Source organism: Mustela putorius, unplaced genomic scaffold, assembly GCF_011764305.1.
Source record: "Mustela putorius furo isolate JIRA1106 unplaced genomic scaffold, ASM1176430v1.1 tig00000145_pilon_pilon_pilon, whole genome shotgun sequence".
NCBI lineage: Eukaryota > Metazoa > Chordata > Mammalia > Carnivora > Mustelidae > Mustela > Mustela putorius.
In genome coordinates this window covers 38,727,446-38,754,775 of record NW_025421294.1, presented here as the reverse complement: position 1 = coordinate 38,754,775, position 27,330 = coordinate 38,727,446, and the positions used below count along the sequence as shown (strand labels likewise).

At 45.2% G+C, this 27,330-nt stretch overlaps 1 protein-coding gene across 1 annotated transcript; it reads left to right on the top strand.

Annotated features, from left to right (window-relative positions):
• The first annotated feature begins 4,807 nt into the window (after positions 1–4,807).
• On the top strand, positions 4,808–26,854 carry LOC101673788 (gamma-aminobutyric acid type A receptor subunit pi). Its single transcript, XM_004737614.3, has 10 exons — positions 4,808–4,990; positions 9,494–9,590; positions 10,063–10,181; positions 14,360–14,427; positions 15,437–15,654; positions 17,947–18,029; positions 21,263–21,400; positions 21,883–22,035; positions 22,537–22,724; positions 24,809–26,854. Exons 2-10 carry the CDS (start codon positions 9,538–9,540, stop codon positions 25,109–25,111), a joined length of 1,323 nt encoding a protein of 440 aa, XP_004737671.1. The 5' UTR covers positions 4,808–4,990; positions 9,494–9,537; the 3' UTR covers positions 25,112–26,854.
• Positions 26,855–27,330: the final 476 nt, after the last annotated feature.

The following is a 27,330-nucleotide window of genomic DNA, read 5'->3' as shown; positions in this document are numbered from 1 at the left end:
CTCTTCTTACATCTCGTTAGCTGCCCAGCCCCAAGGCAGTTAGGGCTCTGCCACTCTTTCTAGGAGAGGGGATTCAAAGGAGAGCAGAAACCAGAGTAGGAATTGGCTCTCCTCTGGGTTTTTATGAAGATTAGGCTGGTGATATGTGGTAGACAAAATAGAATGGGAAATTAAAAGGATAACCAGGAACTTCCTCACTAGTCTGGCCCAACTGTTTCCATATACCTTCAATATACATGTATTTATGTACTTAGAAATCATATACATGTCTCATGTCCTAATACATGTAATACATGTAATACAAGTAATACAATTACTTATGGGTATAAGTAATGATTCTACACCCAACTCTAATGTGTGGGTTTTTTTCCCCACACCAGCCAGCAATCCTCCAACACTAGCTGAGTGTCCTATGATTCAACTCAATTCTGACACTATCTACTCCAAGAGAGCATCACATCTCACAGGTTAAGGGGTCAGTCCCCCCACACTGCCCCCACCCCCAACTTCAGATGCCAATCACAAGTGCATTTTGTCACCTGTGCTTCTCACCAACTGGCTAGAGATCAGAGGCTCCAAAGAGCCTCTCCTCCGATTTGATTCATTTGCTAGAACAGCTCCAGCTCAGCTGGGGCTTCCTTGGCCAGGAAGAGGGTCTAGTAGAGGGCCAAGATCAGCTCCCATTAGCAAGGACCACAGTGTAGAACTCATTTGGGAGCAGGAATATTTTACTCAGAAATATTTTGCTTACTAGATGACCTGTCTATTAGAAGGGCTAGAACTCAGGAATAGGCAGATAGAAGAGAAGCACAGGCAGGGGCTGGGGAAGGGCACGGAGCTGCCATGCCCTCTCCATGACTGCCACTCTCCTGCCACCCCCATATGTTCACCAATGCAGAAGTTCTCTGAACCCCATCCTTTTAGGGTTTTACGGAGGCTTCGTTCACTTAAATGCGATTGAGTCATTAGCCACCATCAGTGGTTGATTCAACCTCCAACCCCTCTGCTCTCCCTGGAAATAGGGGGTGGGACTGAAAGTTCCAGGCACTGGTAGTCTCCTTTGGCAACCAGCCCCCATCCTTAGGTGACCCCAGGGCATTCCAAAAGTTGCTGCATTAGCATAACCAAAGATATGATCTGGAGCTCATTACCTGGAAAATCCCTGGGTTTTAGCTCTGTGCCAGTCTTAAGGACAAAGGCCAACTACAGCTGTCATATTACAAATCACAATACCACAGTTAAGACCTAGACAGAAAGAAGAATGTACATGGGCGAGCTAAGGATAAAATAACACTAATTTTAATGATTTTAATTTTTAATCGTACAAAAACACCTTTGCACGGAAAGGAATTATTATGAGTACTTATGTTTTTAGTGAGTGCAATGTGGTCAATATGTTCTATGATGGTTGTGCTACCTGCATATTAACATTTTGCAGTTCAGTATTCAGAAGATCTGGTTTTAAGTGCAAATTATTTTGATACTTGATTCTTACAGCTTTCAGAGTTGAAAAAAGATAACCTCAGTAAGGTGCAGGCATCCAAATGAAAAAAAAGTGCTTCATTGGCTGTGCTTACTAGAATATTAATGTTTTCATCTTTCTCACCAATTATACAAAGGCTTTTGTTTAAATTCAGCTGGTAAATTTCCATCTTCTCTGATGTCCATCAGTTGTTCTTATGAACATGTCAATTATGTTTTTTCTAGTTTTCACAAGGTTTGAAAACCACTCAAACTCTTATTCAGAAGATGTTTAATTATGTTGGGCATGAAGTAGGCCCAGCATCAACACTACCATTTTCTTGATGTTGGCCTCTGCATTATTAATGCTATCTTCTGGAATTAGTTTCTTCTGGCAGGACTCGTTTTTAAGCCATGTGTCCATTTGTTCAGCGTTTGGTGAAAACAAATAATAAATCCATTTAACCTGGCCCACCTGCCCTGCAGAAAGTAAAGTTATACAGAAAGCAAAGGAGTGGGTGCCAAGCCCTCCCAGTTTAGAGGCCCTGCTCTGTCTCAGGCCAGTGTGGCTAGGCTGTTCGGTATGTGACCTTGGCATGTGACCTCAGATGGTCTGACTGACCAATGAGCAGCCAGTACCCATCCCTTAGTAATATGAGAAGATATAATTGTCTTTCCCATTGTTTGAAGCCCTAGAAATCCTAATATTTTCTCCCCACATTTCAGTGGGTTCCTCTTGCGCATAGCCTGGTATTTGCAGGCCTCGTTTTGGAGACCCCAGTGTCCAAACTGAGGAGATGCAGAGAAGACAAATGAGAAGGTGTCCGGGGTAGGGAATCAGTCAGGTGTTGGTTGGGGGCAGGGAATAAGGAGATCCAAGTTGTCTATAGTTTCCAGCAGGGACCTCAGGTTGGGGTGGGGGTTGGGAGGTGGTAATCAGTCTGATTAGGCAGCATCTCCTGAGAAGCCCAGGTGCGAGGTAGGCTTGTCCCACCTTGGCCTTCCAGGACAGAGGAGGATCCAAAGGCTGGCTTTGTCCCTTGCTTCACTTGGACTCTGTTCCTCTGTTCTACCCCACCCTCACCCCAGATCACTGCATAGACCTAGGTGGTAAGCCTCTGACTCAAAATCCTAAGACCTGGGTTCCAGTCCATACGTGGTACCTGTGTGACTCTGGGCATAGTTTTCTCATCAGCAAAATGAGAATAAAAGAACAAGCCTTGCTAGCTTCCCAGGATTCTAATGTGGTTCAAACAAGAAAAGACACAGGCAAATCGAAAGGTTCAGAAAACTACAGAGTGCCATATACCCATACGGCGTCATTATGCTTTATTTATACATTATACTTCATTTATACTATCTCATGTGCATGGTGACGGATGCCCCAGACAAGGCGTACCCCATCACTCTGGCCTTTGTTTTTCTGGGACATATTCTAGGAGGGTGTGTAGCCAGGGGGTGTAGGAGGTGGACACCAGGATGAGTAACCCATGGGCAGTACGTCTGCATAGCTGAACATCCTGAAATACTACTGACCTCAGGCACCCTGAGAGTAGAAGTCACACTTGGGAGCCAGGTGGCCTGAATGGTGCAGAGACTATCGGGGGTTCTGGAGCCAAGGAGCAAGGCCAGGACCACTGGACTTGGCTTCCATGGAAACTCCCCACTTACGATAGAGATGATAAATATGATAAATTAATGATGACTGTAGATACTCAGACAGATGGAGGATTGGGCAGAGTACAGACATGAGAAGATACTAACATCAGAATAAGACAAACGACTTACTGAGCACATACAATGTGCCAGGTCATTTCAGATACACCACACTTGTGTTGATACTGAATTCTTTAACAATGCTCCCAGAAATCATCTCCTCCTTTGTCAGAAAATGAAACAGGTCCAAAGAGGTTTCAGTAACTTGCCAAAAGCAAGCCACCCAGCCGTTCTGTGTTCTTTCATCTAAGTCTCACCGTGCCTGTGTCAGAGGACACCACAAGCCCGCTCCCCTACCCCCAGCTCTGCATTGTCTTTGTTACTTTTAAGCCTTTGTTTTCTGTGAGCACATCTTGGAAACCCTGAGAAAAACCACAAAGCAGTTTCCATTCATTGGGAACCTGAAACCAGCTCCTCAGCCTTTCCTGTTTCAGCCGCCTTCAAGGTTCCCAGGTGAAAGTGAGGAGGCCTTTCAGGAGAAATCAAAGAGCTTTCTCTTCGGGTGCACAGAAATGCTCGCAAGGCGGGCCAGGCTCCGGGGCACACTGAGGAAACTGGTTTGGGGCCAGAGGCTTTTGTGGGACGCCCACCCGCTCCATCCTACCCTTTGTTCCTTGCAGCTTCATTCACTCCCCATCCTGCTTCTCCCCTGTCCCACCACCTTCTCCTCTCCAAGACTGGCAGGGGTCTGCGCAGGGGCTTGGCCATCCTGTCGGGAGGGCAGGAGGCACCTCAGGGCTTCTTGCCACAGCCTCCACTCTCTCTCAGGCCCCTCCATCGGACTCCCTGCTCCTGGCTCCCTCAGGGCACAAAGCCATGTCTCCGGGGAATTCCTTGCGCCTTCCCGTGGGTCTGGAGCCGGGGGTGAGTTTTGGGGCCACTGGCTGTGGTAACAGGGAGAATTTAGGAGTCTGTGCCCACTGTTGAAGCCCTTCTGGTAGGAGGTTCAACTGCTTATGGAGGACAGAGAACCCTAAAGCGGCTTCACAGGGAGTTAAAGAACCTTCTATGTGAGGGACGGGGATGGTGAAGGAGGAGAAATCGAGAAATCTAGCCAGATTTTTCCCAAAGTCCCTCCCACCTCTTTCCAGGCTGGCTACTTCAGCCCCAATCCTCCTTTCCCTTGGGCACTTTATCTCTTTTGAAAACTTCCCACAATGGCCTCAGATCTGCAAGTCTCCTTTTACAAACACTAGGCTTCTGTTGATTCTGAAGGTGCCCTTAAAGTGCCCAAGGAATGAGAATTTTAGAAATGGTCAAGTTCTATCTTCAGGATGGGAAGCTGAAGACTAAAGAGGTAAAGTGGTTTTGGCCAAGGTCTGACTTGCTGCTAAGACCTTTCCATGACACCAGAATAGAGGTGTCCTCAAAATTCAGAGCCTAGGACCCATCTTCCAGGCATGGTGGGTGGGGTCACCCACTGTCCTGGACTTTCATGGGTCTCTGATCTCAAGATTCTTTGCTGGTTGTGGTGCAGGAGCTCAGCCAAGACACCAACTCTGAATCAAAGCCCTGGCAGCCAGTAGTCATAGCAGGAGCTGGGTGATTCCCACAAGCACCAGGGACCAGGTCAGAGCTCCACCCAAGGGAGGAGCCATGGAAGGTTCTGCCCACTTCTCTGCCTAGCCGGTCTTGCAGCTCTGTCTTCCCCATGGGGATAGCCACTCCATCAGAGAGTGGCCATGTGCCTGCAGCCAGCACATCAAGGCTGAGGATGATAAGACTCTCAGGGACCCAGAAGACCATGTTCTGCCTGAATGCCCAGCCCAAAGGCCAGAAGGACCTGCTCTAACAGAGCCTCGGTGGCATCCTGGTAAGAAAACTGCTGGGCCCTGTAGTACTTGGAGGGAGGAAAGGGAAGGAAATTCAGATACAATTCCTGCTGGGAGTGAGGAGGCGGCTGGGCCTAGAATTTGCTGAGCACCTACTTTGTATCAGGTCTCACCACTGTTTGAAAAACTGTTGATTACCATCCCATTTTATAGTGGAGGAAACTAAAGCTCAGGGAGAAGCAACACAATCTCAAAGTCAGTGGCAGAGTCGAGATTAGAGCTTCTTCTAACTCTAGAGCCACAAGAGCTCCTTCCTCTCTGCACTGTCAACCAGGGCCCCCCACACCCCACAACTTCACCTGCTGTGATTTTCTTAAGGAGGTTCCCATGGCATTAATGCTTTCCTTGCCTCGACCTAATTTGGACTCCACTCCTACTTCCCAACAAATGATTCTGTCTGTGCAGAAGTGACAGAAGTCAGGGGACTCTGCCTGCATGGGAAGGAGGCCAGAGCAGGACAAGTTTTGGGGTCACTGTCTGCGTGATGGAGATTCTGGGAATGGGAACGGAAATGTGCGCATATTGGAATTACCTCTGCCTCTTAGAGCCAGTCCAGAAAAAGCTGCCATCTGACACCTGGGTGACCCTGCAGTCCTAGGTCTTGACCCTGTCCTTCCTGAGCTGATGCCAAATGAGGGCCCTCAAAAGGACACTACAGTCAGCTCCTGCCCTGGGTGGCAGCGGATGGGTATTAGATGAGATTGAGTTTTGGGCTCTCATGGTCAGAGCGGGCTCCCTGAAGTCCCCATAGAAGATGTCAAAGGGAGAGGAGAATGAAAATTAGTATTTATGGAGGGCTTTCTGTTCCCATTTCTCAGATAGAAAAGCCCACACTCTGAAAGGTTAAATGACTCAAGTGTGTCAACCCAAAGTTCAAACCTTTCTATGTAGAGGAGGGATCTTGGCAGAAAACCCATCAGAGTAGGGTAAAAGTTCTAGGCTGCCTCTACTCAGGAACATCTGGAGACTTTCTGAGTACCGTGTTCCCTGCAGGTGGGAAGGGCTAGATCCAGCTGGACTCTCCAGGTCCCCTGTAGCTCTGGGGACAACCCCTCAGGGCACTCCCCTCTGGTGGGTCAATATGTGGCGCTGCCAAATGCCATTCCCAGGGTCTGCGTCAGCACTGGTGGCCGGAGCCTTCATTCAGGGAGGCAGATACATAAGCCATCACTTGGCGGTTGGCTCTTCTGCCATGCAGGCTGAAGGCACCAGCACTGTTGGGTTGCCATTTGGGACATAGTGTGGATGCAGCACCCTCTCTCAGAGGTGGGTTTGGTGTAAGAAGGACCAGAGTCAAGCAGAATTCAATTCACTGTGGGAGCTGGGGCCCTCTTCCTAAATGCAATGCAAAGAACAGGGGCCTGGAAGACCTGGATTCAAATCACGACACTTAATTGCTTTGTGGCCTTGGCCAAATCCCTTCACCAACTTGAGATTCTAGAAATTCACTCCCACTGGGCCTGATGGTCATGAGAATTAAATGCAATTAAATGCCAAGCACAGCATCTAGGGGGCTTCCTCTTCTTCTCTTTTCTTCCTTAAGATAAAATGAGACCTGTTCAACAATCTGACCAGATCAAGCAAGGTCACATGGAAATATTTTTCCAGGTCTGGTGTGGGCAAAGCTTTTCAGACACAAGATGTCATGGAGCAGATTCAGAGGCCCAGGTCCCTAGCATTGAGAAACACGATTCAATAGGAACCTTGGAGCTGAAGCTAGATTGTTCTCCAACTTGCCTGATAAATTCAATTTCTCATAAGAGGAGGAAGAATTTAAGAATATCCCAAAATGAGAATGAAGCTAAGTCAGAACAGAGTAGGAAGAAGTCACAGGTGGCCATGGGCTAGAGGGGAGAGACAGAGCCTAAGTGGATGGGAGAGTGTTGGTGGGCAAGCCTCCCTATCTTTGCCCAGCCTCTGGACGGCCCACCTGGCAGATGGAAACACTTTCTTCAAGAATCTAATGATCTTCTCTCTAAGACTTCCATCCTGGCACTGTCTCACCCTTCCCCCATGGAGCTGACCACTTGCTTCCTTTGTACACCATGTACCCCTTTGCCTCAGTCCCTGGTATAGGACAGTCTCAGGGAACGCTGTGTCACTTCACTGCTTAGGCTCCTCTCTCTCACTAGACGGGAGCTCTGGGGATGACTCCCACATGCCTGATTCCCAGGAGGAGCTTGTTAATTAAGCCTTTGGAAAATTGAATGAAGGCATGGGAAGTCATGGGAGCCACTCCCTGGACCCTGTTAAACTTGATGCCAGGGACAGGGGAATGGATAGAGACTGGAAGATGAACTAAAGGAAGAAGGTTTGAATATGATCATTGGCAGATTGATGACGTTGACTTATCAAAAGATGAGAGGGAAAGGGCTGAGGAAGAGAAATATGAGTGCAGAGTTCCAGGAGCTTATATATGTGCTAAGATGTCATTACTGATTTTGTAACAGTAGAAAATGAGGAAATAACTTAGTACCATGGGCAGGGTGTGTGTTATATAAATGTTGGTATATTGATCTTGTGAAATACCTTTTTTTTTTAAAGATTTTATTTATTTATTTGACAGAGAGAGAGAGAGAGATCACAAGTGGGCAGAGAGGCAGGCAGGTGGGGGGGGGGAGGCAGGGGGAGGGAAGCAGGCTCCCTGTGAGCACAGAGCCGGATGCGGGGCTCTATCCCAGGACCCTGAGATCATGACCTGAACCAAAGGCAGAGGCTTAATCCCCTGAGCCACCCAGGCACTCCGATCTTACGAAATACCTTGAGCCATTAAAGAGAATGTGGCAGGTCTGTAGGGACTGAGAAGCTGGCATTGGAGAAGAGCATGTGTCATGGGGTAGCTGTTAGAAGGATTCAGGTCTGTCCCTCACCTGCTCTACAACCTTGGGACTGTTTCCTGTCCTCTTGAAACCTCAGTTTTTTCATTTGTAAAATGAGGAGAATGGTAGTAATTACCTCAATGAGTTGTTGTAAGAGTTTCTGAGGTTCTCAGCAGAGTGTAAGCATGCCTTAAGTATTTAAGAAATGTTGGCTGTCATTATTAAGCAAAAAAAGTAAATATCAAAAAATGCACACCATCACCTGAATTTTATTTTTTAATTTTGTCTTCATGCAGCTATAGATGTATATAAATACACAATAATATATGCATAGAATGCACAACTGTTAAGAGACAACTGGTTGAGATGTGAGACTAGAGAGAGGTGAGGAAGGGATGGGGTTTGTGATTTTTTTTTTTACACTTTATTTTTTTAGGAAAATTTTGGGCTCAGAGCAAAATTGAGCCTCCCCACCCCACCCCACATACAGCCTTCCCCACTATCACATCGCCCACCAGAGTGGGACATTCATTAAACTGATGAACCTACATTGACAGATCACTGGGACTTACACTTTTAATTATCCCTCTCTATCTTGTTTTCATTTCTACAATGAGCATGTATTTGCTTTCTAAGTAAAATTAATATTAGTTGCTTAATGGCTGAATGGCACCTTAAGCCCCAGAATGGCTAGACTTTTGAAGGTGGCCTGGTTTACAGAGGTTGCCACAGAGGAAGGGGTGACCCACCCTGGGACTGCCTGCCTCAGCTCAGGCCCTGAGCCGCACCCAAGAACCCCCACTCTGCTGTCACCAGCATGACAAGTCACAGGCTCACCAGCCTGGCTGCCGGCTGCTCTCTCAGGAGGAACACCTGATAGGAACTACCAAGCCTGAGGAGACCAGGCCCCTGGGCCATGTCTTCCATGAGCATCCTCACGCATACCCGATGCTCACTCACCCAACCAGCTGAATGGCTTCAGAACACCCAGAGAGCAGGTCTGGGAGGTTGGGAGAGCTGCCAGTATCATGGTTGCAAGGCTGCCAGCCCGGGCTCAAAGTCTCCTCTGATATTCACAGTGACCTGTGAGTCTCTCTTTCCTCACTGCCATGCGGGATTAACATCCCCACCTCACAAAGGCACGGTGACAGTGGAGTGAGAAGATTCTTGGGAAAGTATCTGATGTATTCCTTGGCACATGGAAGGTTCTTGGGAAGTTTGCTTGTTTGTTGTTGGGAAGTTTTCATTTCCTGTCTACATGATCTGCTTAACAGGCCTAGACCCTTGGATTAATGGCATTGTCGGGGTGAGTACACAGTTGGGGGTGTCTTTCCTGGCAAAATCAGGATAAGGACAGGGAAAGGACAGTCTTAGGGCTCTCCAGATATACAGGCAAGGATGACTGACTGGCTGCATTTCTGATGCTTCTGAGCCACTCTCTAAACAAGGTGTCAGACTTTATTTGGGTTGGATTTATGATGTGATCCTCCAAAATGAAGTCATTCCTGGATGGCATGGAGGGAATAGGAACTATAACCAAATGGCATGGAAAGAGCCTGCTCCCCATACATTCTGAGAAAATACTGCAGCTGATGACCCACGGGATGGAGCTGGGCTTGGAGCAGGTGAGCCCCTTGGGTCACCTCTCCCATCTTGTTTCCCTAGGTGATTTCTACTTTGGTCCCTCTCTGCATGAGCACCTTATCAACATGAAATACAGTCTCCCCTTGACCTTCGTATGTCTGAGTCTCTTCACTCCAAGGTGAGTTTGCTGCCTCACAATGACCTTGGTGAATTGCTTTGCATATATGCATGAAGTAGGAAGGGTGGCAGGTCCTCCAACTTACCAATGGCAAGATAAAGCCTAGTCTATTCACCTTCCTGATATACCCAGACAGCGTAACTTCCTGCTGTATATTCCATCTGGAGAACTCAAGCTTCCAACATGGTCATAGATGGATGAACCCCTTGTGCTTTTTTCTAAAGACACTTGAAGGGTTTCCCAGATTACCTCAGCATTCTGATGATGTATGGCAAACAGACAATAAAATGGAGTAGGATAGGGACATATTAACTTAGCAACCAAAAATTAGAGATTTCTCTCTGGGAAAGTCACCGCTGGTATGTGGGCACAGCACACACACATACATGCAAACACAAACTCAAGTTTATGTGTCTACATGCTTATTCACACCTTAACAAGCACATGCACCAATACCCACTTTCTTTTCCAGGATATGTATCCAGGGGAATCAGTTTAACCTCGAGGTCAGCAGAAGTGACAAGCTCTCCCTGCCAGGCTTTGAGAATCTCACAGCAGGATATAACAAATTTCTCAGGCCCAATTTTGGTGGTAAGTCATCCTTTTTGTCCATTCAGGACATTAATTCAAAAGGACAAGAACAGACACAATATGCAGAGGAGGGTTTCAGAAGGTTTTGGTTGACCTGTTAACCAATTTTCTGGTCTGTGCCCTGTTAAGGATGAGCAGTGAAGGGTGAGGAAAGCCACTGATTTTCACACTACTTTCCCGAATGTGCTTTGCCTCTCAACCTGCAGGATAAAGAAATCCTCATCCCCGCTAAGGAGGGGACCAGAGCTTCTAACAACCCCTCACATACTGTCTTCCTTCTGCCCCCACTTCCAGTGTTTAAGAAACTCACCAGGACTACACCACCCAGCCTTCTAGCTTTCAACCTGGTCACTCAAGGCTAACCCCAACTGTGCCACCTGGATGACATGCCTGGGCCATTTGCCTGCTCAGAACACCTGCCTATGTCCCAGCATCCTCTGCAAAGAGTCCAGAGCCCCACCAGGCCTTCCCAGTCCGACCTCTGTCATCTGCCAGTGTTGCCAGCCCAACTCCTCCCACTCTGCCCTGCCACAAGTGTGCCCCAAATGCTCCCTGACCTCCTCGGCTTCCCTGGGCTCCATGCCTTTGTTGAGACTATTTATCTGTTGAGAATGGTTTCTTCCAACTTGACTCCCTAGCAAAATGCCAATTTTTCATGTCTGAAATCAAAGGCTTCCTCCTCTGGGAGGCCAGCCCTGATTCCTTTAGGCCCCATGCCCATGCTTCATACTTTGTTTTGAACATGCTTCCAAATCATAGCCATTACTTGGTGGTACCAGCAATGCCGCTGTTTTACATCTGCCTCAGCTTTAGGCTGCAGCCCCTTGAGGGGGGTCTTGCTTTATTTACCTCACTAACCCCAGCAGCAGCCCAGCGCTTGGCAGAGAGCAAGATCTCAATTGGTACTTGGTGACAGAATGAGGCAAGGAGGGAGGGAATGAAGCCAATCTCATACCTCCTCACAGGGTCTCAGTCTCTGTTTATAAAATACGAGGTTGATAAAAGTGGATGCTAGCGTCATCTTACGTAGCATAAAGTGTTAGAAAGAGACTTGGAGTTGAGCAAACCTCCATTTGGCTCCTGTCTCTACTGCTTGCCCCCTTTCTGTAAAATGGGGATATATCTCCCAGCTCACAGAGGGGACGGACTGAGACGAAGTGGGTGACACGAAGCATGGCGCCTGCCATGTCATCAGGGTGCGTGGGTCTGTTTTAATCCCCTTTCCTTTCTTCCTGCTCCTCCCCTCACATGATAAAATTCTCTGGTCAAATCCAGGATTAGAGGGTTAGTGCAGGTCCTCTGAGGAGCAGACACCAAAAGGTGATTATCCATGCAAGATATTTATTGGGGCAATACTTCTGACAGAATGTGGGGTGGGAAGAGGGGAAAGCTGACCGTGGGGGAAGGAGAGAGGGAGGGCAGGAAGGTTGGGCACAGGTGTCTTAGACTATGGTGCAGTCCTCTGTGTTTGCAAGGGCCTCCAGGGAGACCTAGAGCCCAGGTTCCCATCAGAGGAGTCTCCCATCCCCCTGCCTGCCAGGCACAGTGTGCCTTAGTATCCCCACCACACTCAGGCACTGGTGGGGCACAGCCATGTAAAGCATGGCCTCAGAGCATGTGCCGTAACAGATTTCAGGGCACAGCAGCTGGCCCAATTACACCCACCTCAGCTGGAGATCAGAGAAACCATTTTCAGGGCCACATAATAAAGACTTGAGATCCTAAGTTAACAAATCTAGGAAGGCTTCAGGATCCCCTGGTCTTCAGGCCCAGCTGAAAACTAATGACAAGCAAATGAGTCTGTACACCCTGGTTAGGTCCAACTTTTCTGCCTCCCAAACCCCAAATTAGGCCAGGATACTGCCCTTCTTGTTGCCTGTTCACAGGTCGGTAAGAGGCAAGGTTCTTGGGCAAAGTGCCCATTCTGAATTCGGGGTAGACCTGAGGAGTGTGAGGCCCAGATCCACAGGGGCTGAAAAGGGGAAAGCACAGGCCCCAAGACCTTGGAACCTACCCGTATGTGGCAGCCTGGGATTCTGTACAGGGACCATGTTCTCTGTAATGTCTGCCCACTTGAGGTCCTTAAGAGACAAGACCTCCATAGGGTTTTCAGGGGATGAGGTAGCCAGAGTGCAGGTGTGTAAGCAGGCCCTAGGAACACGGTCCAGGAAATAGCTTTGACCTCTTTCCTAGGAGGAAGCTGCCCCCTGGTGGCACAGTTCACTCTCATAATTCAAGGGGAAGAAAGCAAGTTCTGGTCCATAAAGAAGCCAAAGGAAGCAAGGTCCAGACTGGACTAGCTGGAAGCAAACGAAACAGCACAGTGGAGTAGACTTTTGTGCACTTTCTGTTCTCCATGTTCCTCAGGGAGCAGATAACACTGACCCACTGCTCACTGTGCTCCAGACACTTAAAAATAGATCCTGTTACCTTCCCAACCCAACCCTCAGAAGTAGACACAAATAGCTCTCTTTCACAGGTGAGAAACTGGAGCACAGGGCGCCTGGGTGGCTCAGTGGGTTTGGGCTGCTGCCTTCGGCTCAGGTGATGATCTCAGGGTCCTGGGATCGAGTCCCGCATCGGGCTCTCTGCTCAGCAGGGAGCCTGCTTCCTCCTCTCTCTCTCTCTCTCTCTCTGCCTGCCTCTCTGCCTACTTGTGATCTCTCTCTGTCAAATATATAAATAAAATCTTTAAGAAAAAAAAAAAAGAAACTGGAGCAAAAAAGCTTCAGCAATTCGCTCAAGGTCACACGGCTACCAAGTGGTGGGCATGGGATTCAAACACTCTAACTCTAAGCTCCTTGTCTTAATTTCTGCCTCGAGGGGCAGAAAGCCACTTAGCCCCGTGCTCCTTCATCACCTTCCAGGGTCTGTCTTCCCAGTCTTCCACCGAATATTAACACCAAGTATTAGCTAAATTATTCTTAATTGCATTGGTTCTAAAACTCCCTTTCCAAATTCCTACCTACATTCTATGGCTTGGTTTCCTTCAGTTAATAATTAGGTTGCTTTGTCTGATTCCTAGCAATTAGATGGTTTTAAGCTTCCTTTGAATTCCACCTCTCCTCTTCCCGGTTAATTCATTGTCACAGTCCCCTGAGGCACCCCAACTTATTTATTTCAAGTGAAAGCTATTGCAGCTATTCACCTGGTGAGTAAATTTGTTCCTTTTCCAGAATTAGCTAGGATTACGGAGGTGATAGGGAAGGAAGGTGAGTGCCATGTATTGAATCTCTATTATTATGTGACAGACACAGTCCTGGGACTTTGTACAGATCATTATTTTTGATCACCTTCTTCTCAAGTATTTCCTCTTGCCACCACCCTGTAAAGAAGCTGTCACTTGCTAATCTCATTTAACCCTCTTGATGCCACCATGATGCCATTAGCATTAGCCTTACTCACAGGGGAGAAAACTGTAGTTCTGAAAGATTCAGTAACTTTTCCTAGCTGTGAATTCACATCTTCCTCACCCCTGGGCTTTCCTTTCACATCTGCAGTCTGAGGAGAAACAGACTTGTTCTGGCCTGGCTTCTGAGAATGGTGGCCCTAAGGCCTCTTTCTCAGGAGCTGAGACCAGCACTCTGAGGAGTGTGGCCTGAGGCCCAATATCTGTAAACCAGATCACAGGGGAAGGTTCTGGAATTCTAAATAGTTTAGGCTTTCTGGAGAGTAAAGGAAGAGGAGGGAGGTGGCAGGAGGTGAGCAAGAGCTCAACCATGAGCAGTCTTGAATGCCATCTTGTGGCAAATTTACTTAGTTGAGGGGAGGGAAAAAAGATCTCTGTGCATAAATTTCCAAATCTCATACTACATTTCTAAACAGTTTGTCTCTTGCAAGCACCACAGGAAACATCCTCCAAGAAAAAAGTAGCAAATACCACTACATCCTCTAAAATATGCACTTGTGAACATAGGGTGGTCTCTCTTACATGTTAAGCTATTTATATATTTGTGCATTTTATACAAAAATTTTTTCATACTTTTTTTCCATTCTACACAGTGGTTCTTCCTGACAAGGGGAGGATAGAAATTTCCCTTTCACTCTATATACTTTCAGAGTGGTTAAAATTTTCCAATAGGAAAATTATTTTGTATTTCCTAATTTTTAAAGCACTGTGCTAACATAATGTGTTTGTGTTTCTGTGTAAGTCCTTCTGGTGTTTTCTTCATTCCTAGGAGAACCAGTTCAGATAGCACTGACTCTGGACATTGCAAGTATTTCTAGTATTTCAGAGAGTAACATGGTAAGTGCGACTCTTCATCTTCCCCCTGAGGAGCCCTTCTTATGTTTTATGGGGATGCACTTTCTACCTACTCAAAAACAGAACAGAGACCCACCGCCCCCATGCACTTGGAATGGCAGAAGCTGGAGACCTATCCCTAAACTCAAGGCAGCAGAAGATTCTTGTAAAACAGATCTTCTGCATATCAGAAGGAAAGTAGATTCAAGAGCCAAGAGGGAAAAGATGAGGGATTGCAGTGGGTACATTTGAAACCAGAGAGAGAATGGAAGTACACTGGGGAAGGCTGAATATCACATGGGTCCTCCCAGAGCAGAAGAGAAGCTAAGCTGTTGACAGCTGACAATCACATGACTGCTCTCCACCATCCTCTCACTTAAGAGAACCCATTAAGGGGGTGCCTGGGTGGCTCAGTGGGTTAAAGCCTCTGCCTTGGGCTCAGGTCATGGTCCCCAAGTCCTGGGATGGAGCCCCACATGGGCTCTCTGCTCAGCGGGGAATCTGCTTTCTCCTCTCTCTCTGCCTGCCTCTCTGCCTACTTGTGATCTCGGTCAAATAAATAAAATCTAAAAAAAAAAAAAAAAAAACTTTAAAATAAAAAAAGAGAGAGAGAGAGAAACCATTAAAGACAAAGTGACACTAAAGGCAGATTGCCCAAAGTGTCCTGCTCTGCCTTCCTGGTAAATTCTAGACGACCTAAGCGCTTAGCTCACCAAAACCTTCAGCAACTTGGTCAGGCCTTTGGGACAGAGGGCAAGCAAGTTAAGGCCCTGAACATGCTCCTGTGGGGCTCCCTTTTGGCAGTAAGAGTTATTGTCTAGAATAAATGAGGTGCTTTCTTCTCTTACTGCTCCAGGCCGCTCCCTCAAGAATAAGACTTTACAGTCTGTACCCCTGACCTAAGTCAAGGTTGGAAGGAGAGTAAGATTCACCCCTTTCCTTCCATTTTCAAAGTCTTTCTCCCCCCCCCCCGACCCCCAACATCCATTTCTACCACTTGGCTTTCCCCTAGGACTACACGGCCACCATATACCTCAGACAGCGCTGGACAGACCAGCGGCTGGTTTTTGAAGGCAACAAGAGCTTCACTCTGGATGCACGCCTCGTGGAGTTCCTCTGGGTGCCGGACACCTACATTGTGGAATCCAAGAAGTCCTTCCTCCACGAGGTCACTGTGGGGAACAGGCTCATTCGCCTCTTCTCCAATGGCACCGTCCTGTACGCTCTCAGGTGACTGGGTCCCTTCCACCTCAGGGCAGAATGGGGAAATGGCTAGAAGAAAAGGCATAAATATCTCCTGGTGGTTCTGTACAGCACTCAGATAAGCACCCTGAGGTCTCGCCCTTCTCATGCTCCTGCCTTCCTAGATTCTTGTCCCCATAACAGAAGGGCCCTCCGTCAGTTCAGTTTGTCTCAATAAGAGGCTCCCAAATGTTGCTCTGTGCCAGGACCCACAATGGACACTGAGAATCCACAGCTGAATGAGAGACATTGTCCTGATGCAGATGGAGAAACAAAGGAACAGCATCGCAGCGGCGGGGGGTTGGGGGGGTGGGCAGGGAGCTAAGTTGGGCAGTAAGTTAGTGGTTTAGGGTGGTGCTAGAGGAGGCTTTCACAGAACACTGAGCTGATTCTTAAAGGTTTAAAGAAAAAAAAAAAGCTAGCAAGGGAATAATGGGACTAGCAAGAGTGACCGAGAGGTAGGTCCACGTCAGGGATTTTCTTTTCATGGGGCTCAGTGGAGCTATGGTTGTCCTAGAATGCATCTCTCCTTGGCTGAGGCATTTTCCTGCAGAGAAGCCAAGTGCAGTGCCCCAAGGCCTTTGCCATCTGGAGTCCTGGGCTCTCCTTGGTCCCTTCCCCAAATCCCTGAGGCCAAAATTTCCTTCTACCCAATTGTGCATCAAGTGGCGGGTTGGCTAGAATAAGCAAGGTGCTCCCTAGATGCAGCAAGAGGCAACCCACAGGAAAGGCTCATCATTGACTGCAAGGGATGTGCAAGGACCCAGCATACCTTCCCCCACAGTCTTTGGGGAGAAGCCCAGAAACCAATTACTCATGGGACTTATTGTAGATCCCAAGTAAGAAGCTGACATTATGCAACAAACACTGAGCTAGCCAATAAACTGAATCTTGGAATTGTTCATCTGGTATTCCTCAATTTGGCAAAAACCAAAGCCCCAACCCTTTCTTCAAGAAGCCAAACTAGACCTCTGCCTTGACCCCCAACTCCAATCAACATTAATGTCCCTCTTCCTGTGCCTGTACAAATCTATCTTCTGTCTGTATTATGCACATAATACAATCTGTCCTGTGCAAGGATTATGGATAATGGTTAACAGCCTGGCTCTAGAATCAAACACATCTGGGGGCAAGTCCCTGTTCTGTCCCTGCTCTGTGACCTGAGGGAAGTTACTAGACTCTCTCAACCTCAGTTTCCTCAGCAGCAAAAGGAGAAGAATATTTCCTACCTCATAAAGCTTTTGTAAAAATTCAAAGGGATAATGCATGAGATTCACCTCGACCCAGGACTGGCTTGGAGTAAGCATGCAGGAAATGGTAGATATTGTCATTCTGTCATTCTCTGTCTCCCTGAAATGAGTGTGAGCTTCCTCAAGGTGGGTACCATGTATGCATCATTTCACTTTCCCCAAGAAGCCAGCACAGTACTTAATAAAAATGATGCTTGGTCAAAATATGTGACACTGAAAAAAAAAAAAAAAAGGAAGATAAAGGTCAGCCTATTGAAATCTCCACTGTGAGGGCTTTGCTGATGATTAAGTGAATGTCTCTAGGTGTTGGTCCCCAAGAGCCACATTGTCTGGGACCTTCCAGCATCCTCTACTTCCTCCAAGAATGCTGATCTCCAGCCAGGAGACCTCGGCTCCAGCTACTCGGAGCTGTGTGAGCTGAGGCAAGCGCCTGAGTCTATTGTCAAATGGGGACGGTAGTGACAGTGCTGTCTGTTCTAGCTCCTCCTGGGTTTGTCATGAAGATTACATTTTAAAATTGGGTGCAGGGGCGCCTGGGTGGCTCAGTGGTTTGGGCTGCTGCCTTCGGCTCGGGTCATGATCTCAGGGTCCTGGGATCGAGCCCCGCATCGGGCTCCCTGCTCCGCAGGAAGCCTGCTTCCCTCTCTCTCTCTCTCTCTCTCTCTATCTCTGCCTGCCTCTCTGCCTACTTGTGATCTCTGTCTGTCAAATAAATAAATAAAATCTTAAAAAAAAAAAAAAACTGGGTGTAAAAGCATGTCAAACCAACGAGCAATGCTCCTCTGCAATGTTCTTTTAAGTTTGCCTCTTCACTGTCCACATTCCAGTTTCCTCCATTCTGGACCCCAGCTTTGACCACAGCTCAAAGGGGTTATGTAGTACAGAAAACCTCAGGATTGTTTTGAGTGCAGGCTGCAAGTCACACGTTCACTGTAAGAGTCAAGGTCAGAGTACCCTTGGAGTGGCCCTTAAAAGAGAATATATCCTTTCCCCCAGATCACTCCTTTTGAGCCCATTTTTCCTTTTTTAGAATCACAACGACTGTTGCGTGTAACATGGACCTGTCGAAATACCCCATGGACACACAGACATGCAAGTTGCAACTGGAAAGCTGTGAGTGTATATCCTGCAGGCCCCCAAGATGATTTTCCTGGGTGACTTGACTTAGAGCCGTGTATTCATGAAGAAACACACAGCAGCCTTTCTTTTCTTGGTGTTGATTCAGCCCTTCTGAGTGTCTGTCCAGAGAGATTTAGAGACCTCGCAAAGACAGCCCTCTGACACTACATCATTTGGGGGAGGACCACTGTGCATCAGCACTGAATATTTCTACCTGAGAGTAGACAGGACAGCCAAGGAAGTGGGAGTCTATAGGACAAGGAGTGGGACTCAGAATCTGAGAAGGCACAGAAGCCAGAACACAGCAGAGGTTAAAATTGGTAACTGGTGAAAGCAGTCATTGACACTGATTGCACAACTGCTTCCAACTTTGAAAAGAAGTTGCTTGGTGTGTGTGTGTGTGTGTATGATATATAGATATATATATATATATATACATATCTATGGCTTAACACAACAATGAGGAGCATCTAAACTGCATTCTGAAGATCTATGATGAGGAATGAGCCTTTATTCTAAGTTGATATATATCAAATGGCATTGTTGAATAAATCTCCATTGTTCTGAAATGCCCACCAAACTTGGGAAAGTGGTACCCGCGACAGGTGTCCTGAAGAAACGATGTCTCATTCAGGCATCCAGGGATGGCTTGTACCAGGAGGAAAAACCATAGTCAAGCACTGGGGATCAGCAGGCATTTCTGACGTGAGGACATGAATCCAAGAAGCACAACCATTATGAGGTGGCAGTCATTTTTCAGAGGTAGACGTTTAATTAAAGACTCAGACAAACAGATTAATTACCCTATTGATTAAATGCATACAAAACCTCCTTAAAGCAATACAACTATTTGGGGCAGAATAAAACTTGAGGTTATCAAAAAGAGAACTCATTTTCAGCCCCACACGGAAAAAAGTAATTGCCCTCCACGTGTGGCTCTGCTCATCTCAAATCCCAGGAGTGAGATTCTCCTGGAAACTTCAGCACTTGGCTTGCACGAATACCATCCCCAGTGAGCAGAGGAAGCTTTCACTGAGTGTTTATTGGCAGTTATTTGGGTACAGAAACCTCACCAAGGGTTGTTTTTTGTTGTTGTTTTTTCCTGAACACCATCCCTAGGAAAGAATTGCTAGCATCCCACAAGAGCTGTGATAATGTAATGATTACGAGCATTTAATAGTCATAAAAGTAAAGTGTCCAAGTAGAAGCTTGTAAAATTCACCTGTTTAGACTTTTTTCTATTTCTTGGGGATCCTAGGCATTTTTGGACAGCTAAATTGGACAGTAAATTTTGGGGTGCTTCTGAGAGAAAGCTCATAGACAATTTTTACCTGGAAAGACTCTAAGAGCTCATGACCACTTCTCTGCCCTGTGGAGGGGAGACAGCCATGGCTAAACAGTGCGTACCACAGGCTAGGACTTAACAAAATGTTAGTCCCAACACTGGGTCCCATCTCCGAGTGGCCTGGGAAAATGAAGGCAATATAGTTCCATGTTTAAGATGACAGGTTCTGGGATCAATGGGTTTTCCCTGTCACTAGCAGTGGCTTTGGGTGACTAGAACTAACCTCTCCAGCCCCCACTCTCCCTATCAGTGAATGAGGAAAAATAATAGTATCTGACTCAAAGAGTTATTTTTTAACAGTTCTATTGAGGTAAAATGTGCATACCATAAAATTCAGCCCTTTCAAATGTACAATTCAAAGATTTTTAGTAAATTTGTCAAGTAGTGCAACCGTGGCCACATTTCATGGTTAGAACTTTTCCATCAACCGAGAAGATTCCTTCTGCCCATTTACATTGTCTCCGGTTGCCATCACCAGCTCCCAGGCAACCACTACTTTACTTTCTGTCTCTGTCCGTATAAAAATATCCCATATAAAAGGAATCAATACAACATGTGGTCTTTTGCATCTGGCTTCCTTCACTTAGCATGTTTTTGAGGCTCATACATGTTGGGAGACTGTATCGTTTTGTTCCCTTTTATTGCTTTATTCCTCGTTCTTCCATATGAAAGAGTACAAGTAGTACACGTCCCTTTGGCTTGTTTCCACCCTGTAGTTATTAAGAATAATGCCACTATGAACATTTGTCTACAAGTTTTTTGTGGACGTGATTTGATTTCTCTTGGGCAGATACTTGGGAGTGGAATGCTGGATCAAATGGTAAATTTATGTTCAAGTTTTCCAGAAACCGCCAACTTGTTTTCCAAAGTGGTTGTACCATTTTACATTCCCGCTGGCGACGTTCCAGCTTCTCCACATTTTCATCATTGGTTATTGTCTGTCTTTTCATGACAGCCATTCTTACGGGTGTGAAGTGGTATCTGACCGTGATTTTGATTTGCTTATCCCTGAACATACAATCCTGGCTTTGTTTTTAACTTGCTTTGCTATCCTGGGAAAGTTAGGCAATCTCTCTGAATCTGTGAATTTTCGTGTATAAAATGGGCAAAATATTACAGTTCCTCTATTCTAAGGCACAGCATTCACTGAGTAACATTTTAGGAAAAAATGTACGCTCAACTTTATATGTATGTATGTATGTATGTATGTATGTATGTATCAACTCTGAGATCTATCCCAATTTCCAAAACTGTAAAGAAAAAAATTTTTAGTGAAGAAATATAGAAATATCCACCTTGCAAGTTTGTGAGCACATTAGAGACATAGTGTATAAAAGACTTAGCATAAATGTTTCATAAAAGGTAGCTATTATTACTATTATGAACTGTATTAGTAAAACTGCCTTGAGATTTATCGAATGCCTAAGTTAACAGACATCAATATAGGAGCTAGCTGCAGGTTTCTTGTCTTCTTCTGTTCTTGTGCTTGCATTTATGCCAACATGGAAATAGGAACAGAACAGCTGTAAAGTCACTGAGAACACGGCAGGGGCTACTAGACTGTCCTGAAAGGCATTGTGGAGCTTAGGGCTGTGTGTGTTCACAGATAGGAATGAGTTCAATAAATATCATCCTAGAGGCCTATTACCTACCAAGTCTGTGGGATGCTTAGCACAGAGCTGGTTTTTGACTGATGGCAAACAGCCCTAGCTGGTCGTCCTGTTCTGGGAAGACACTTCAGTTGCATGTGAGAAATCACACCAGGTTTTACATGGGTTCACTATCAAGACAGAACTCGTTCTGCCCACACATTGTAGTGGTCTCCAAACCAGTGCATTCTGCCACCTTCTTGCACTGACCAGGGCACTGTTTTCCTCCCCAGGGGGCTATGATGGAAACGACGTGGAGTTCAGCTGGCTGAGAGGGAACGACTCTGTGCGTGGGCTGGAAAACCTGCGGCTTGCTCAGTATACCATCCAACGGTATTTCACCTTGGTCACCAGATCGCGACAGGAAACAGGTGACTCATGAGACGCATCGTACAAAAGCAAAATAACTGAATTGCATTCTGAGTCAGAAATACCATCTCTTTTCCACTTTATCTCTTTGGCGCCCAGGAACCCCCTCCACAGTGTGGTAGGGCAGGAGGATTTGGCCCTGACACTATTACCTATTTCACACCCAGTATTGAAATCATCCCCCAAGGGCTCGGAATCTAGTGAGGTAGACATTGAGGAAACCAGCAGGTATAATTCGGCAGGAATACTAGGACAGAGCAAGGCACAAGAAAAGGATCAGGGGTGGGGGTACCAGCACCCCTCTACATCTCATTCTATGCAACTGCAGTTTCTCCCACTGAAACTGTAATGACAGTACATGCTCAACTAGGTTTTGGTGAATAACAGATAAATTAATGTGAATATAGCTAATTAAATGTCCCATAGGGAAAGTACTCTGCTGTGTGAGGAGACATGATTTCCTATCTCTTCTTTACCCAATCAGGAAATTATACACGACTGGTCTTGCAATTTGAGCTTCGGAGGAATGTCCTGTATTTCATCTTGGAAACCTATGTTCCTTCCACTTTCCTGGTGGTGTTATCCTGGGTTTCATTTTGGATTTCCCTTGATTCAGTTCCTGCAAGAACCTGCATTGGTAAGCAGCTCCAACAGGAGACTTCTAAGAACTGGGGTTACAAAAACAAAACAAAACAACAACAACAAAAAAACTTTGTTTCTTTTTACCTTCTACCAGTTTTCTTTTTTTCCCACTGATATTCATATGATGCTTCTAGGAGTTGGTTTCTTGAGAGATCTTTTACAGAGAGAAAGAGACAGACAGTGCCTTTCCAAACATGTTTTATAGTGATAAGAGAGAATTGTGATTGGATGGTCTATTACCTGTTATTTTGCCTACTGAACACCTCCCTCCAGTGGGAAAACAGAAGGTAAAACATTTAGAAAACCCTATCATTCCTATCCATTCAAAATGGATAAATCAATCCTGTGCTAGCAGATCACAGCTTTTTCAAAATAAGCTGTTCCATCTCTGAGTTCTGTCCCCCTTTGCCAACTCCTGAATGGTGATAGTCTGCCAGGCAGAGGTGAAAGGTTCACAGACCACTGATGTGGGAACATTGCCTGCCTGTTTTCCCAGGAGTGACCACCGTATTGTCAATGACAACGCTGATGATCGGGTCCCGCACTTCTCTTCCCAATACCAACTGTTTCATAAAGGCCATCGATGTGTACCTGGGGATCTGCTTTAGCTTCGTGTTTGGGGCGCTCCTGGAATACGCAGTTGCCCACTACAGCTCCTTACAGCAGATGGCAGCCAAAGATAGGGTAAGAATTTTGAAGGCCCTGTGTACGATTCATCACTTGCCCTGTGCTGATCAGTAGAGATGACCCTGGCTGGTTCCCATTCCCAAGTGATTCACTTTGCTCCAGCAGTACTCATCCTTGTTCAGATGGGGTCATCTGGAAGTCATGGCACCTTTTGCAAAAGACTGCTCTTTCCATCAAGTACAATGGGATATTAACATGTTTAATCTGCTAGCAGAAAATAACCGTTGCCTGTATGCAACATGAAATCACAACCACAAGAATAAGCATCCATGAAAAACCCAGTATCAAACCAGACGTGATCAGCTGCTTACAGGTTTCAGATTAATAAGTATTTACTATTTAATTCTTTTGTTGCATTCTTATTTTCTTAAATTATACAAGTATGGTTTGCTGGAAAATGTATGGAAAATAAATTGCAGCAAATTTCTCAATTAGCATATGTTTCTGCTAAGTGGGAAAGACTGCCATTATCTGAGTTAGCAGTGAAACACCGTGGCCCAGCTCTCAGAATAATAATAATCGTTATTAGCAATTGAACATTTACATGCACCAGACGTACTTCCAAGCCCTTTGCAAATATCATTTAAATTGTCATAACAACCCAGTAAAGCTATCTCCATTTTTATAATTGTGGAATCTGAGTTACAGGGAGAGTAAGTGACTTGTCCCATGAGATGTAGATGAAGAGGTAGAGCTAGGATTTGAACTTGAATCTGCTTAGCTCCAAAGCCTGGCATTTATCTGTTATTCTCACTGGTGGTGGGCAATAGCCATGCTCTTAACTGTTGTTCACTCCAGGCCTATGGAACCCTGAGGTTCTTTGGAAGCCCAGTTTGATAAACACTGGTATACTAAAGCTCATGCTAACAAGCAAGAAAGTGATAGGGTTCAGCACAGAACAGATGCCCACCTCCAGCAAAGTGCCAGGACCACACAGGGTCTAATGGTGAGGAAATGAATCAGAATAACCCAAAGACCCAGTGGCCTTGTTCCTTGTGTCTGACTAATGTGAACAATGTTTCATACAGTCATATTACCCAATACCAAAGACAAATGAGCCTATGTACTAGCCAAAGAAGAATATGCATTTCTTTTTACTCCCTGTAGGCTTCATTAAGGGGTCAATAGTTAATTTAAAAAAAAGGTTTGGATTTGGTAGAATGGCAATAAAGGACTGGAGAACTACTAAAATCCTTGACCTAAGTCATCAAAAAGCCCTCCTTTTGCTGTGTAGAATAATAGCTCCACTACAAGGTATTTGCTATGTGCTAGACATCTCCTTCAGTCCACCCAACAGCCTGTCAGAGGACCACCGCTGTTATTCCAAATTTGCTACTCAAAAACCTGCCACTCAGAGAAGTGAGATGGCTCATCTAAGACCTCACAGCTAGTAAGTAGCCTGGCCAAGGATCCAAAGTCTGCTCTCTCCGACTTCACTACGCTCCCCACATGCTATGTCCATTCCAAGCATTTTGGAAAATGACAGCTCCCCAGAACTGTAGGGAGCATCACTATTTCTGTTTGTGTGGCAGAGACTTTTAAACACTGCCGATTTCTATTATCTCTCATAATCAATGAATTCCCATGACATTGGAATTCCCAATTCCAATGACAGAATGGAATTCATCAAACACCTACGAAATGCTTTACATAATTTATCTCATTTAATCTTCCCATCCCTTTCATGAGGTAGGTATTAATAACATCACCATTTTGCAGGCAAGGAAACCAAGTTTTAAAGGAATTAAGGTAACTCAGAGTTCATAATAGCAAGAGGCAGAATGGAATTCAAACCCAGACCAGCTAACTTCAAGGCCTGAGCATTTAGCACAGAGCTCTGCATAGCAACAGTGGGCAACAGTTATTCTCCACAGTATAAAAGCTGATGACCTAGGGATGGGTGCCTTTAAGAAGGATAACAAAACTGCCAAGTCTGGCCCACTGGCCTACATCTGAGACATTCAGTGCCACTTTCTATTAAACCTGATTATTTAATACTTAGACTTCTAAGTATTTAAATGTCTAGCTACTTATTTTGCTAAGTCAAGTCTTTCAAGCTAACTGCATTGTCTATGATCTAGGGGACGGCAAAGGAAGTAGAAGAAGTCAATATTACTAACATCATCAACAGTTCCATCTCCAGCTTTAAACGGAAGATCAGCTTTGCCAGCATTGAAATTTCTGGTGATAATGTCGACTATAGTGACTTGACAATGAAAACCAGTGACAAGTTCAAGTTTGTCTTCCGAGATAAGATGGGCAGGATTGTTGATTATTTCACAATTCAAAACCCCAGTAATGTTGATCGATATTCCAAATTACTATTTCCTTTGATTTTTATGCTAGCCAATGTGTTTTACTGGGCGTACTACATGTATTTTTGAGAGTACGATGAATTGTTTGCATGTTGTGGTTCTTCAACAGAACAAGGTAATGATGTAAATGGGATTCTAAGCCAAGTGTGTGCACTAACCCAATAGAACTACGAGTGACTAAAATAACATTTGAGCATTTCTCCTCAAAGACTATTCCCCCAACCATTATTTAAGCTGTGCAGAAGTCCTAGCATTACAGAGTCTTGTAATAGAAACATCAACTCATTCCCTTTTTATCTTTACCAAAGACATCCCCATGGAGCCTAAGATTACTAACCTACTCAGAGTTGACTATTTGCTCAGTGGCTCCCTGGTCTGCATTTACTTCATATAAAAAATGAGAAGGAAACTATTATATGTATTGAGTAACCCTCAAGTGTCAGTGGTTGTTTCTAAATTAATCATACATGCTATTTACTAACTCTCTATAGTGCTTATAAAATGCATTGTTACCTATTTAGGGAGTAACATTTTCTAGTTTTTGTTTTTGATTAAAATGAAATGTGGGCCTAAGTCAATTCGCTGGAAGTCACTGCACTAACTCAATACTAAGATGAGTTTTTAATACAGTATTTAATACCACAGCAGAATTGTCCCCAAATCCCAGTAAGTTCCACCATTGAAAAATCAAATGTAAATGAAGAAAACATTAATGGGTCAATAATCTCTAACATAAATTTGTTTCTAAGATATAATGCATTTCCCTGAATCTTAACTGAAATAGCTCTGGAGCTTTATTCCCCCACTGGATATGTCTTATCATTTAACTATTAAATGTACATCAGTCCTCAGCAATGCGAAAGCCCTTTACCCACATCAGGGATGAAGATGGAAGATTTTTTTTTTTTAAAACACTGATTCTAAGGAGTCTTACTTTGAACTGTTGCCATCAACACTTGCAGAACTGAGTTCATTTCTACCTGCTTCTCTGACACCGAGCAGCACTTTCCCAGCAGCGGATCTCCTGCATCTTTCCAAGAGGAGCTCTTATTCCTATGCTCTAGTGATCAGGAATGATGCTTATTAGATCATGAACTGCATTACCCAGAAACAAGTGGCCTAGAACAAGTAAGCTTGGCCTTGCTTGGAACCCCGATCCTTCTAGCTGGATTACTTGGAGTAGCTTATCCTGCATGAGTAGGAGAATGTTGGTCCTGAGTCCTGAACTTTCTGAGTAACAATGGGACTTGTTCCAGAACCTACGTGCAGAAGAGCTAGCTTTTCCAAGTCCCATCACTCTCACCCAAACACAAGAAGCACATTATTGCATCCTTGCCCCTCGGTCAAGCTCAACCTACAGTGTTATTAAGTGGAGATTTGCCCGTGTGTCATGATAAAGGCTTCAGTTCAGACTCAATCTTCATTAAGAGAATCTTTCCATCTTTAATTCTTCAGCTTCCTTTTTTAATAAATGCATGTGTTTACCTTTACTTTCAGAAATAAACCATGGCTTCTCTTTTCTATAACCCTCTGTACCATAAGCTCTCATTCTTTTTCTCTTTTTGGTAATTCTCCCAATTCAGTGTGTATGGGTGGAATCACTTGAGCTTTTAACAAAATGTTTCTAATGGGAATGAGGGAATTAAAAGAGGTGGAAGGTGATTGTATAGTTCAATCATATTTGTGTTTTTTTTTAAAGGTTTTAAAAGGAAATATCTGCTCTGAAACCCTGTTCAAGCAATACATATTTTTTTAAAAGCTGTAAATGAGTGAAACTATGAAATAAACATACCATACTAGCTACCCAACAAATCAAGTGGTCATCTGTAGAATGAGTAGTGTAAGATCCCATCTGGAAATGGTATACATTGTAGCGGTAAACTCAGTGGGCTCACAGTCTAACATCTCCTTGTTTCCCCCCACTGGAGACAGTACACATACACATTCACAGGCACATACACACACATCCCCCCTACTATTGCCTGCAGAGGAAGATACACACTGGAGGCATAGTCAATGTCTTTCTTTGAGATCACTGCACCACAACACTTGCCTTGCAGTTAAACAGCTGGGCCCACTGCTATTGAAAGGTCAAAGTCTCAGAAAATGTCACAAATTCCCTTCTAAGCCTCCTTCATTGTTTTGGAACTCATTTTTATTTTTGTTGAATGATATTTTTGAAGTTTGAAAATATACTTTGGGGGGGAATTCTTGCATTTTGTATCATTCTGACATCTATGTAGGCTAAAACATCAGAGTTCTCAGTGAGAACTAAAATTTTAGATCTG

Coding starts and splice junctions, on each gene's coding strand:
- LOC101673788 (XM_004737614.3), top strand. CDS start 9,538: ATGAAATACAGTCTCCCCTTGACCTTCGTATGTCTGAGTCTCTTCACT. Junction 15,655..17,946: donor ACCGTCCTGTACGCTCTCAG/GTGACTGGGTCC, acceptor TTCCTTTTTTAG/AATCACAACGACTGTTGCGT. Junction 22,725..24,808: donor AGATGGCAGCCAAAGATAGG/GTAAGAATTTTG, acceptor TCTATGATCTAG/GGGACGGCAAAGGAAGTAGA.